At 40.4% G+C, this 14,085-nt stretch overlaps 3 protein-coding genes across 3 annotated transcripts; 2 read left to right on the forward strand and 1 right to left on the reverse strand.

Moving 5' to 3' along the window:
- Window positions 1-697: 697 nt before the first annotated feature.
- On the reverse strand, window positions 698-1,829 carry LOC307021117 (uncharacterized protein). Its single transcript, XM_079652943.1, has one exon. The coding sequence runs from the start codon at window positions 1,448-1,450 to the stop codon at window positions 779-781; it is 672 nt and encodes a 223-aa protein (XP_079509069.1). The 5' UTR covers window positions 1,451-1,829; the 3' UTR covers window positions 698-778.
- Window positions 1,830-3,807: 1,978 nt separating this feature from the next.
- LOC307022811 (histone H1.5-like) lies at window positions 3,808-4,511 on the forward strand (the record flags this gene model as incomplete). Its single annotated transcript, XM_079655703.1, has 1 exon — window positions 3,808-4,511. One exon carries the CDS (start codon window positions 3,808-3,810, stop codon window positions 4,450-4,452), a length of 645 nt encoding a protein of 214 aa, XP_079511829.1. The 3' UTR covers window positions 4,453-4,511.
- A 2,220-nt stretch (window positions 4,512-6,731) lies between these two features.
- LOC307021141 (histone H4) lies at window positions 6,732-7,185 on the forward strand. Its single transcript, XM_079652971.1, has one exon. The coding sequence runs from the start codon at window positions 6,824-6,826 to the stop codon at window positions 7,133-7,135; it is 312 nt and encodes a 103-aa protein (XP_079509097.1). The 5' UTR covers window positions 6,732-6,823; the 3' UTR covers window positions 7,136-7,185.
- Window positions 7,186-14,085: the final 6,900 nt, after the last annotated feature.

Raw genomic sequence — 14,085 nt, forward strand, 5'->3', positions numbered from 1 at the left:
AATATTTTCTGCCTGAATACAGTTCTGTTATCCATTATCCATTGACTTCATTTGAATATAAAATGTACCCAAAATACATTTAGATTAATAAGGTCAAGTTTCATTTATTATTTATTCAATTAATAAATGAAACCCTAAAATAACACGTTGATATTGGTCCTGCTTTTCTACTGGCCGGACTTTCATGTAACTATTTACTAACCTGGTATATATCATTTAAAATGACCATATTTAGTAGTTTCACTGATTGTGAGGAATATTCAGTATTACTTAAAACTAGTAGTCGGGTGTGGAAACACTATGGTCAATTTCAAAGTGTTTGTGCATTATAACCAATTTCTATGGAAATGTCTATAATAATTATAATATACTTTGTATTAGCTAACATATAACTTATACTTTTGTCCAAATCAACTGAAAATAAGTGCAGGAACCGTTTGTATGTTTGTATGCACATACCTTTATATGTAGATTGTATTGTTAAATAAAGCAAACTAATGTAAATGTTATCCAGGTCAGGTACTAGAACAATGTACTTCAGATAATATTGTAATATTGAGGCAAATTCCATGTGGTATGAAAGCACAACATGGAATATTAGAATATAACATGGAAGCAGATATATAAATAGTGTGTCATGTAGTTATGTACACAAAGCATTTATGTTTTGTTCAAGTTGTATTTATGCTAAATTAAATATTAAAACAGGAAAAGTGCTCTTTTGGTGTATGTGGGTGGCTCTTAAAAGAGCCTTTTGGAGATGAAGTAGATGATCAGTTTACTTCCTCGATGATGTCCTGGATGGTGCCTTCTTCGCTGCTTTGGCAGCGGGTTTAACCACCTTCTTCACAGCTTTCTTGGGGGTTACTGTCTTCTTGGGGGTTACTGTCTTCTTGGGGGTCGCTGCCTTCTTGGGTGCTGCCTTCTTGGCCACCACCTTCTTCTTCGGGCTCTTAGTGATCTTCTTCACGGGGGTTTTCTTGGCAGCAGTAGCAGGCTTCTTCGCTACCTTCTTGGGTGTTACTGCCTTCTTGGCTGCTGGCTTCTTAGCGGCGGGTTTCTTCGCTGCTGCTGCCGGCTTCTTGGCTTTGGCTGCGGGCTTCTTCGCTACCTTCTTTGGCTTCTCGGCGGCCTTGAAGGAGCCGCTGGCTCCGATTCCCTTGACTTGCACCAGGGCTCCATTCTCGAGTAACCTCTTCACGGCGCGTTTAATGTGAGCGGTGTGTTCGTAGCCCTGAGCGGCCAGCGCCTTCTTCACAGCGATGTAAGAGATCCCTTTACGGTCCTTGGAGGCGGTAACAGCCTTCAAGATGAGCTCAGCGGCTCCGGGACCAACCTTCTTGGCCGGCTTGGCTGCCTTCTTCTTCGGGGACTTGGCTGGTGCCTTGGACGGTGCCTTTGCCGGGGCGGCGGCGACGGCGACTTCAGTGGGAGCTTCTTCTGTTGCCATGATACTGTCAGGAGGATTCTCGGTCTGATGAGACGGAGAGAGAAATCCCAGCGAAGAGAGGAACTTAAACACACCATGAGAACCGTAGAGACTCAACTCAGTGGCTCACACAGGAGCTGCAGAAAAACTGTGCTACTTTGTGCTTTCTCTTCAGCTAAAACTGTAAAGAATACACATTTAGAGAACGAGTTGAATTTAAAAGGTTAATCGAATTGATAGCGGATTACTTTATCTTCATATAGAAGCTAAATAAAGCTTTAAATATTTTTGTGTTTTCATTGGGAAGGCATTAAACCTCCTAAAACTACTGCCGTGAGTGGTACAGATCTGCGACTTTTCTCTGTAATCTCTCTCTTAAAGGATTTAAAATACATTATAATCCCCCTAAAACTTGTAATATAGTGAAATGAAATGTTGGATTAAAGACTCAATGTGAAAAAAATTGAAATGTGTCAACACCTTTTTGTTAAACGGAGGTAATTCTGCTGTCTGCAAACACACTCCCATCAGGACAGGCCCTAGCTGTGTTCTAAATACAGTCTTTGTTACTCAACAGTGAGAGACCTTCATTTAGCAGAGCTTTTCTCATGTATATCACAATACAACTATATTTATATAGTATGAGTATTATCATATATTTTTACATTTTGAAATGTGTTAGACCAGGGGTGGGGAACCTTTTTCCTCTCAAGGGCCATTTCAAATTGTTCAACATCCTCTGAGGGCCGTACAAATTATTGACCTCTGCTTAAAAATACTAAAATCACAGCCCATTCATTTGGCCTTTCTTTCATGCTGTGCAAAGAAAAAGCAACCTCTTAATCCAGATATTTGACCATGACTCACGCATGCACAGTGTGGCATGACCACCAAAACAGAAAGATATGGACACAAGATGTGTGCAAATGTATTTAGTTTCCTGTCCATGTGAACATGATTTAAGTGGGGGGGGGGGGACCCAACCTCCTCTAGGGGGGTCCAGGGGCATGCTTCCCTGGGAAGATTTTTTTTTAAATGTTGAAGTTAAGTTTCAGCTGCTCGGCTCCCAGACTCTGGAACTCCCTGCCACTACACATCCGACAGTCTGATTCCATAACAACATTCAAAACCCACCTGTTCAAACTGGCATTTTCTTTATAATCTGTACCCTGTGTCCTTTTGTAGTCAATTTCCTGTTGTTTGTCTTGTCTTAGCCCAGCTGATACTTCACTAAATCCACAGTTTTAATTGTTCCCTATATTGCCCCAATGCCCTGTAAGGTGTCCTTGGGTGTTATGAAAGGCGCCCCCCAAAATTAATTTATTATTATTATTATTATTATTATTATATCATTTATTCAAAAAGGTGGTTAAAAAAATGACTTGTTAAACAGGATAAGTTGCATAAACCCTTATGTTTATATTACATTTTTCTTTGCCTCACATTTAGGAAATTCTTTGAGATTCTAATAATCCATTTGGGATAACATTGAGATTTAACAGTCTAGTGTTAATGAATAATATCATTTCATAGCTAATTCCAAGCCTTTGTGCTGGTGTATGGTTCTAACTCCTTCACTTAAGCTTCTGTTTCTCTGATTTTCTACAATTAAGAAAGTGATAATACTTGTCTGATGTTCACAGTCAGTGGGAGTTCTGCTACCAAGAGTTTGTGTCTGTTTGAGAGCCTTTGTGACCTTACAGGTTTAGATCTATCTGTCGAACACATTTCAGAATGTAACAATATATGATAATACTCATACTATATAAATATAGTTGTATTGTGATATACATGAGAAAAGCTCTGCTAAATTAAGTTCTCTCACTGTTGAGTAACAAAGACTATTTAGAACACAGCTAGGGCCTGTCCTGATGGGAGTGTGTTTGCAGGAAGCAGAATTACCTCCGTTTAACAAAAAGGTGTTGACACATTTGAATTTTTTTCACATTGAGCCTTTAATCCAACATTTCTTTTCACTATATTACAAGTTTTAGGGGGATTATAATGTATTTTAAATCCTTTAAGAGAGAGATTACAGAGAAAAGTCGCAGATCTGTACCACTCACGGCAGTAGTTTTAGGAGGTTTAATGCCTTCCCAATGAAAGCACACAAATATTTAAAGCTTTATTTGGCTTCTATATGAAGATTAAGTCATCCACTATCAATTAGATTAACCTTTTAAATTCAACTCGTTCTCTAAATGTGTATTTTTTACAGTTTTAGCTGTCGAGAAAGCACAAAGTGGCACAGTTTTTCTGCAGCTCCTGTGTGAGCCACTGAGTTGAGTCTCTACGGTTCTCATGGTGTGTTTAAATACCTCTCTTCGCTGGGATTTCTCTCTCAGTCTCATCAGACCGAGAATCCTCCTGACAGCATCATGGCAACAGAAGAAGCTCCCACTGAAGTCGCCGCCGCCGTCGCCGCCGCGCCGGCAAAGGCACCGGCCAAGGTACCAGCCAAGTCCCCGAAGAAGAAGGCAGCCAAGTCGGCCAAGAAGGTTGGTCCCGGAGCCGCTGAGCTCATCTTGGAGGCTGTCACCGCCTCAAAGGACCGTAAAGGGATCTCTTACATCGCTGTGAAGAAGGCGCTAGCAGCTCAGGGCTACGAACACACCGCTCACATTAAACGCGCCGTGAAGAGGTTACTCGAGAATGGAGCCCTGGTGCAGGTCAAGGGAATCGGAGCCACCGGCTCCTTCAAGGCCGCCGACAAGCCCAAGAAGGTAGCGAAGAAGCCCGCAGCCAAAGCCAAGAAGCCGGCAGCAGCAGCAGCGAAGAAACCCGCCGCTAAGAAGCCAGCAGTCAAGAAGGCAGTAACACCCAAGAAGGCAGCGAAGAAGCCTGTTACTGCTGCAAAGAAAACCCCCGTGAAGAAGATCACTAAGAGCCCGAAGAAGAAGGTGGCGGCCAAGAAGGCAGCACCCAAGAAGACAGTAACCCCCAAGAAAGCTGTGAAGAAGGTGGTTAAACCAGCTGCCAAAGCAGCGAAGAAGGCACCAGCCAGGACATCATCGAGGAAGTAAACTGATCATCTACTTCATCTCCAAAAGGCTCTTTTAAGAGCCACCCACATACACCAAAAGAGCACTTCTCCTTTATAATATTTAATTTAGCATAAATACAACTTGAACAAAACATAAATGCTTTGTGTACATAACCACATGACACACTATTTATATATCTGCTTCCATGTTATATTCTAATATTCCATGTTGTGCTTTCATACCACATGGAATTTGCCTCAATATTCCAATATTATCAAAGTACATTGTTCTAGTACCTGACCTGGATAACATTTACATTAGTTTGATTTATTTAACAATACAATCTACATATAAACGGTTTCTGCACTTATTTTCAGTTGATTTGGACAAAAGAATAAATTATATGTTAGCTAATACAAAGTATATTATAATTATTATAGACATTTCCATAGAAATTGGTTATAATGCACAAACACTTTGAAATTGACCATAGTGTTTTCACACGCGACTACTAGCTTTAAGTAATACTGAATATTCCTCACAATCAGTGAAACTACTAAATATGGTCATTTTAAATGATATATACCAGGTTAGTAAATAGTTACATGAAAGTCCGGCCAGTAGAAAAGCAGGACCAATATTAACGTGTTATTTAAGGGTTTCATTTATTAATTGAATAAATAATAAATGAAACTTGACCTTATTAATCTAAATGTATTTTGGGTACATTTTATATTCAAATGAAGTCAACGAATAATGGATAACGGAAATGTATTCAAGCAGAAAATAGTAGAGCTATAAACAGTATTTAAAGAATATAATTCATACATGAATAACGATGTTTTTTATATTTTATTAAGTGAGTTTTTAATCCTAAATATTTAGTTTGTATTGAATGTAAATACAATTATTATAAGTATTGTTATGACTACTATTCTGCCACTGAGATGAGACATCTCAACAGTGTGACCTTTCTTTTACAGTTCCCAATGAGTAAAGCTTTAGAATAACTGAACCATGAAGATTTAATCATATTTTCATGTAATCAATATTGTATTTATTCAAGTGTAACGATTGAAAAGCCTAAGGAGGCTGGTAAACACTGCAAACAGACATTTTTGTAAAGAGGGGTTTCTATTCCTGAATATTATTTTTCAACTTCACGAAGTTATAGCCTCAGAAAGGCTCAACAACATCAACGTATACATGTATTAACTACATCATTACATGTAGCTGGAAGTCAGCTGCCGTCCACCTGAGCCACGGCCCACATGCTGATTCTACCTGAAAACACTGGCATTCACTCTTAATTCACTTTGTCTGTCCTTTCTCGGCCAATCAACACTTCCTGCATTTCATTTTCTCCCTCGTCGTCTCCCATCTGTCTGTGGATGGCTACAATGGGGATGTGTCATTTGGTGCAAAACTTAAGCAGGGTTTGAAACCAAAATAAGGTATGTGTTGAGCCCAAAACAACGAACGCCCAACTAAAGTTCCTGCAGTGATTTTGTATCTTTATGCACACAACGAGTACACAGCTATGGAGGAAAGAACGTGACACGAGTAAACAAATAAATGAAATGCAGAAATACAGGGAAAAAAACAGGAATAATTAAAAACAGGAATATAAATGCACAAATACAATTTGAGAATAATACAGAACACACATTATTATATATCTTTAATGTATTTCTGCATTTATTTTCACTTACATTTCTATGTTTGGGCGTGTTTCAAGATGTGTGGTTTTGCCTGGTCGCCTTGTATTTTGTGGTCACGACAACATTTATAAGAAATGTAATTTAAATTGCTCTGAAAGTTTGACATGTCTTTAACGATATCTTTGAGTTGCTATAATATTTAACAAAACTACACACCCTAACTCAACTACACACCCTAACTCGGTCTCTGAGGAATTATTTGAGAAACGTTCAAACCAATTTTAATAATACAATATCACTAACTTTAAAATACATATACGATTTCTAACAATATATCTTAATATATAAGTTTATGTAAATATTACATTTAAATGTGAAATAATTATATAAAAAAACGAAATAGCAGTTGGTTGGCATCATGTCTACAAAATGCAATATTGGAGGTTAACATGGTGTAATACACGAACTAAATAAATGAGATACAGATGACATTATTTGAGAATTAGATTATTTTATTGCTTGTGTCAAAATTTGAAGTTGTGAAACCATTTGCTGGTTTTTATTTTGAAGGATGGTTGTCGTAACCGGAAACGCATCGGCTGATTGTGTGTGAAAAGAGCAGCAGAAAGGGAACAAAGGAACGGAACAAAATGGCGGGCTAGAATTAACCAGGGTGTCTTCAACCAGGTCCGCATATCAGCTTTAAATATGGGCGATATCCATAGTGAGTACATCATAACTCTGCAATTATGTCAGGAAGAGGAAAGGGTGGAAAGGGACTCGGCAAAGGAGGCGCTAAGCGCCACCGCAAAGTGCTCCGTGATAACATCCAGGGCATCACCAAGCCCGCCATCCGCCGTCTGGCTCGCCGCGGCGGAGTGAAGCGTATCTCCGGTCTGATCTACGAGGAGACCCGCGGTGTGCTGAAGGTGTTCCTGGAGAACGTGATCCGTGATGCCGTCACCTACACCGAGCACGCCAAGAGGAAGACTGTGACCGCCATGGATGTGGTGTACGCTCTCAAGAGACAGGGCCGCACCCTGTACGGCTTCGGGGGATAAACTAATCTGACTGAATAACACAAAGGCTCTTTTAAGAGCCACCCACTTTACTTTAAGAGCCTCTGTCCTTGAGATTTACTGATTTATTAACTTATTTTTGATCCTTTACTAATTCATCAAAATGGCTACTTTAAAATAGATAATACATTAAAATCCTACTTATTACCTGTTTATTAAAGGTAGAATAATGCAAAATATGATGTTTGAAAAAAATGTTTTACTAGAATGTAAGTAGTTTATACTGCATTAATCGAGAGGATAAACCAATTTTCACTCTTTCCTTTATTTCACATTATAACGAGGGGACTATTGGGTAAACACTGGCCGCGAGAGGCTGTGTCGAAGGCGTATGTCTCCTGGGATGGATCCACCGGGATCAGTGGGCTCTCCACCAGAGGAATTTCATCCTCTACGCCAGCTTTGCACGGTGGAAGACATTTGCAGTGCTGCATCTTGGTCTTCCCCCTGTTCGTTTATTCAATTGTATTTGAGGGATGTCTCTCATTCCTCTCTGACACTCAGTACTGAGTGTCTTGTCGGAGTGAGTGATGTCAGGGATCCAGCTGTGCACCTCTCTCTCCTGCCTCTCGGCATACAGAGAATGGACCTCCCCCCTCTCTTTTATCGCGGGACAACCTTTATATATACAGTCTATGGGGACAACGTGTGACCTTCGTCTCTACTTTTCACAGCGGTAGGTTTTTATTGTTCCCAGCCTTCGTCCCCTCATGGAGAATATTCATGTTTTATGCTATATCTCCAGGGACTGTGATGCACCGTTAAACATGGCGCAATAGTGATGGGAATCATCAGAACTAGTGTCAGTTCAAGTTATGATGAAACGTGTGCAAATGTAAATACATTGCCTTAATAAACTCTTCAATCCACTATGAGTTTACCACCTGGAATGCTCGTGGTATTCAGTCTAAAGACATCAACAACACATTTATTATTTGTTGGAAAGTAACTTTGACATCCTGCCACTCTAAACTAAGTGGTTTTGAAGCCATTTAATGATTCCCGAGATTTTAAGAAAGGTCGTCTGGATGATTTGTAACTACACATTTGAAATGTTTAAAACATATATACAGTGGGGCAAAAAAGTATTTAGTCAGCCACCAATTGTGCAAGTTCTCCCACTTAAAAAGATGAGAGGCCTGTAATTTTCATCCTAGGTATACCTCAACTATGAGAGACAAAATGAGAAAAAGAAAATCCAGAAAATCACATCGTCTGATTTTTAAAGAATTTATTTGCAAATTATGGTGTAAAATAAGTATTTGGTCAATAACAAACAAACAAGGTCTCTGGCTCTCACATACCTGTAACTTCTTTAAGAGCCTCCTCTGTCCTCCACTTGTTAACTGTATTAATGGAACCTGTTTGAACTCGTTATCAGAATAAAAGACACTTGTCCACAAGCTCAAACAGTCACACTACAAACTCCACTATGGCCAAGACCAAAGAGCTGTCAAAGGACACCAGAAACTAAATGGTAGACCTGCACCAGGCTGGGAAGACTGAATCTGCAATAGGTAAGCAGCTTGGTGTGAAGAAATCAACTGTGGGAGCAATTATTAGAAAATGGAAGACATACAAGACCACTGATAATCTCCCTCCATCTGGGGCTCCACGCAAGATCTCACCCCGTGGGGTCAAACTGAGAAACAAGAACGGTGAGCAAAGATCCCAGAACCACACGGGGGGACCTAGTCAATGACCTGCAGAGAGCTGGGACCAAAGTAACAAAGGCTACCATCAGTAACACACTACGCCGCCAGGGACTCAAATCCTGCAGTGCCAGACGTGTCCCCCTGCTTAAGCCAGTACATGTCCAGGCCCGTCTGAAGTTTGCCAGAGAGCATTTAGATGATCCAGAAGAGGATTGGGAGAATGTCATATGGTCAGATGAAACCAAAATAGAACTTTTTGGTAAAAACTCAACTAGACGTGTTTGGAGGAGAAAGAATGCTGAGTTGCATCCAAAGAACACCTACTGTGAAACATGGGGGGGGAAACATCATGCTTTGGGGGTGTTGTTCTGCAAAGGGACCAGGACGACTGATCCGTGTAAAGGAAAGAATGAATGGGGCCATGTATCGTGAGATTCTGAGTGACAACCTCCTTCCATCAGCAAGGGCATTGAAGATGAAACGTGGCTGGGTCTTTCAGCATGACAATGATCCCAAACACACCGCCCGGGCAACGAAGGAGTGGCTTCGTAAGAAGCATCTCAAGGTCCTGGAGTGGCCTAGCCAGTCTCCAGATCTCAACCCCATAGAAAATCTTTGGAGGGAGTTGAAAGTCCGTGTTGCCTAGCGGCAGCCCCAAAATATCACTGCTCTAGAGGAGATCTGCATGGAGGAATGGGCCTAAATACCAGCAACAGTGAAAACCTGGTGAAGACTTGCAGAAAACGTTTGACCTCTGTCATTGCCAACAAAGGGTATATAACAAAGTATTGAGATGAACTATTGTTATTGACCAAATAATTATTTTCCATCATTTGCAAATAAATTCTTAAAAAATCAGACAATGTGATTTTCTGGATTTTTTTTCTCATTTTGTCTCTCATAGTTGAGGTATATCTAGGATGAAAATTACAGGCCTCTCATCTTGCATCTTGAACTTGCACAATTGGTGGCTGACTAAATACTTTTTTGCCCCACTGTGTATATGTATACATACTGTGTGACTATCCAGTATATCACACAATACCTGTGTTAGAATTTTTTTTTGAACACTTCAGGTATTTGTTCTTTATTTTAATTCTATAATCTTGTAAGTATAACATAAATCTAAATATCAACATGTCATGAACAGATAACTTGTCAGATATCACACTTTATCAGTTTAGATAACAGGACTGATTTAAATATGAAATGACAACGGTGTTTTAGGCACCAAAATGTATGCGTTTAAGGCTAAACATTTCATCATGGAAATAAGTAGGGCTGAAATACATGGTGCAGCAAGAAAACCGCCCTCTATCCTACATGACGACAGCGTGGTTCCTGGAGCAGGTTGATCGTTGGTTTGATCTCATGTCATCTCGCCATCCAATTACAGACCTGAGCTGGCTCAAGATGGAGGAGTACCAAAAGGCCATCACCGTCCTCCAGAACATCGTCCATCTGTTTCGTGGGATAAAGATAGGTCAAAAGGGAGGTTGGAACCCTGTTCAAACAGGGGTGATAATGGCATCAACAGGGACGCTCGGCTCCTGACTGCACGGGGTTATTGTTAGTCGCGAAATGTACGGCTCTGTCGACATATTTAGTGCATTTCATCCTCTGAGCTGGACCGAAAGGCTGGGACAGTTAGTTTATTCTTCAACGCCAGAGCCGGCGGTTGGAAGAATGGACCATTGATCTGTGGAGGATCTGCCACGGTTTGAGGGCCTGCCGTCCACCCATGTCTGCTTCTGCTGGTGGTGGTTCCCACGGCTGAAGGCCGCTATCCACCTGCTGTTGGAAGCCTACTCCCACCTGTTGGGTGCTACTGTGCGGGGGAGGCCTGGTCTGGAGATTCCGCGGAGAAACCGGAGTGTTGCCACACTGCTGCTTGCCTATTTCCTTGCTGCTGTCCTGACGTGGTTTTGCTTCGGGAACATCGTGGATGCTGTTGAGCTGGACTGGGAAAATGGCAAATTTCGTGTTTCTGCTGTGCCTTTTTTTGACTGTGCTGGACAAGGAGAAGTTCGTTAGTCATCCCGAAAATTCTGCTGGATTCGGGTCTGTTCTGCCGCCCGCAGTGGACATCCCCTGTACAGGTTCGGATGGGTTGCACAAACAATTGCTAGTTGCACTGTCGCGGACATTCATTTCGTCAAATGTCTGTCTTTCTCACATGCCTGCCACGATGGTCCTTCAGAATTGTTTTTTTAACTCTAATCTCACTTTCGCGAAGTTTGCTGGTGACTCTAGAACAGCTGAAAATGTATGTGTGTTGATTAAGAGGAAAAGGTGCTTGGTATTTTTATTTTTGTTACTATCAGGAAATGTACAGCCAAATCTGGATCCACCCAGTAGTTTTAGTCAAATAGCTACTCCTGCTGATTTTATTTCTAGATCGGGGTTAGGTTTAATTCATTTAAATGTGCGCAGTCTGTTACCTAAATTAGATTTTGTCCGTATTTGGGCGAGTTCAACTGATGCTGATGTCATTGTCTTATCAGAAACGTGGCTAGACAAATCCATCTTGGCCTCTGACATTTACATAAATGGTTACAATGTAATGTGCACTGACCGTCCTAAAAAAGGTGGTGGCGTTGCCATTTATGTGAAAAATAAGTTTTATGTAACAAAAATGGTTTCCAAATCTGTTAGTAAACAACTAGAATTTGTAGCTGTGAATGTCGAAGTAACAAAGGGTCAACAGGTCATGGTGGTGGGTTGCTACAGACCCCCCTCGGCTGTCAAGGACTCCTTATCTTCATTGGCAAAACTGTTATCTCAACTTTCCTACAAGGAAATAGTACTGCTTGGTGATTTTAATTGGGACTGGTTAACTTCTGTGTCAAAGGATTTTAAAAACCTCTTTGAACATTACTCAGATTATAGACAGCCCTACTCGCCCAAATATTAAGTCCCCAAATAAATCATCCTAATTGATCTCATTTTAACAAATGTTTCATATAAATACTCGTCTGTGGGAGTATTTGCTAATGATGTGAGTGACCACTGTGTTGTATCCACAATTAGGGACACTAAGGTCCAAAAGGTTAAACCACGCATCATCACAAAGAGAGATAACAAACACTTAGTGGAGCAGGGTTTTTTACATGATCTGTTTGATTTTGATTGGGGAAAAATGGATCTGTGTGCTGATGTAGAAACTGCATGGTCTTATTTTTATCTTGGTTTTATGAAAATTATAGATAAACATGCACCTCTGCGTAAATTTAGAGTGAAGGGACGAGACAATCCTTGGTTTTCTGCTGAACTGTCCAGTCTCCTTCATGAGAGAAACAAGGCCTGGGCAAAGGCTAGGAAATCAGGCTCAGAGGTAGAATGGCTACGCTTTAAGCAGCTAAGGAATAGCTTCACTTCACATATAAAAAGTGCTAAGTCAAAGTACTATCTGTCAGTTACCACAGAAAACCTGAATAACCCTAGGACATTTTGGAAAGCCATAAAATCGATTTCCACTAGTGATATCCCAAATGAGCTACATCCGTGCCTCACCACAGCATCTGGCTCTATATCAGACAGGGCTACTATGCTAAATTGCTTTCATAAGCATTTTGTCTCTTGTGAACGCTCCAGTCCTTGACTCTGAACAATGTGGTCTGGAAAACCCTTTCAGTTTTACTCCTTTAACTGTTGGTATTTTCCATGAAGCTTTATCCAAGTTAGATCCTAAGAAACCGGCTGGCCCGGACAACGTAGAACCTTTCTTTTTAAAGATAGCTGCAGATAGTTATTGCTCCATCTCTTACTTCTCTTTTTAACCTCTCCCTCAGCACAAATACAATTCCTAAAGTATGGAAGTCTGCTTATGTCCTGCCTCTACTGAAAGGAGGGGAGGCAACTATTTTAAATAACTATAGGCCAATCTCTAAATTGTCAGTTCTGGCTAAGGTGCTCGAACGACTTGTGAGTGAACAAGTAAATGAGTTTTTATGTATAAATGATATCCTGTCTAAACATCAGTCAAGCTTCAGGAAGAAACATAGCACCATCACTGCCACAATGAAAGAGGTGAATGACATTACTAGTATCTTAGATAATAAGCAGAGTTGTGCAGCTCTTTTTATTGACCTGTCCAAAGGTTTTTGATACCGTCGATCATCGCATCTTAAACCAGAGGCGGCTCAGTATAGGCATATCCAGCCATGCAGTGGGGTGGTTTGTGAACTACCTCTCTGAAAGGTCCCAATGTGTTCACTTTGATGGGCTGTCTTCTGAGTGGTTAAACATTGCTAATGGTGTTCCTCAAGGTTCTGTTTTAGGTCCACTTTTATTCTCCATATATATATCAACAGCTTAGGTGAAAATGTGGATGAAGCTACTTTACATTTCTATGCGGACGATGCCGTGATGTACTGTGCAGGTCCCTCCATTCAGGAGGCGGTTGTTAAATTACAGGCTGTTTTTAACATTATTCAGACTCAGCTCTCTGAACTAAAGCTTCTTTTAAATGTGGATAAAACCAAGATAATGCTCTTTTCAAAAGCTAAAAAGGCACCAGAGCCTGTTTTAGATATTGTATCTACGCAAGGAACAAAACTTGAAGTTGTTGCCTGTTACAAATACCTTGGTATCTGGCTTGATGACTGTCTCTCTTTTAAACTTCATGTCAATAACCTGCTTAAAAAGCTGAGGGTTAGGCTAGGTTTCTTCTTCAGGAATAAGTCCTGTTTCTCGCTTGAGGCCAGGAAAAGTCTCTGTGACCTTTTTACCTGTGCTGGACTATGGTGATCTGATGTATATGAATGCACCTGCCAACTACCTGAGCAAACTAGATGCTGCGTATCATAGTGCTTTGAGATTTGTCACAAATTGTAAAGCACTTACTCATCACTGTACACTGTATACCAAGGCAGGTTTACTTTTTTTTTTTTTTTTACTTTTTTTTTTATAAACTTTATTTTAAATTATTAGGGCAGTACATTTTATAGATATACAAGTTACATTAATAATACATACATCACATAAAGTAAAAATATATAAATAACATAAGGAGAGCATGTTTTATTTTATGCGGCTCAGTTATGTCACAGACTCAAGATGCCCCATGGCAGAGTCTGGGATTTGTCCAGGGTCTTTCTTCTCCTTAGTTCAGTAAGTATCGGTTTCATGATGGTGTTACTGCCTATTACTCTCTGGTTCAGTATCATTTTACACCTTGTCTTCCATATTTTCATACATGCGATACAAATTACCATCTGAAAAAGTTCCCTTTGCTTTATGCCCATCCCCTCATCCAGAATACAAAACATAATGGAG

Source organism: Notothenia rossii (genome assembly GCF_949606895.1).
Source record: "Notothenia rossii genome assembly, chromosome: 10".
NCBI lineage: Eukaryota > Metazoa > Chordata > Actinopteri > Perciformes > Nototheniidae > Notothenia > Notothenia rossii.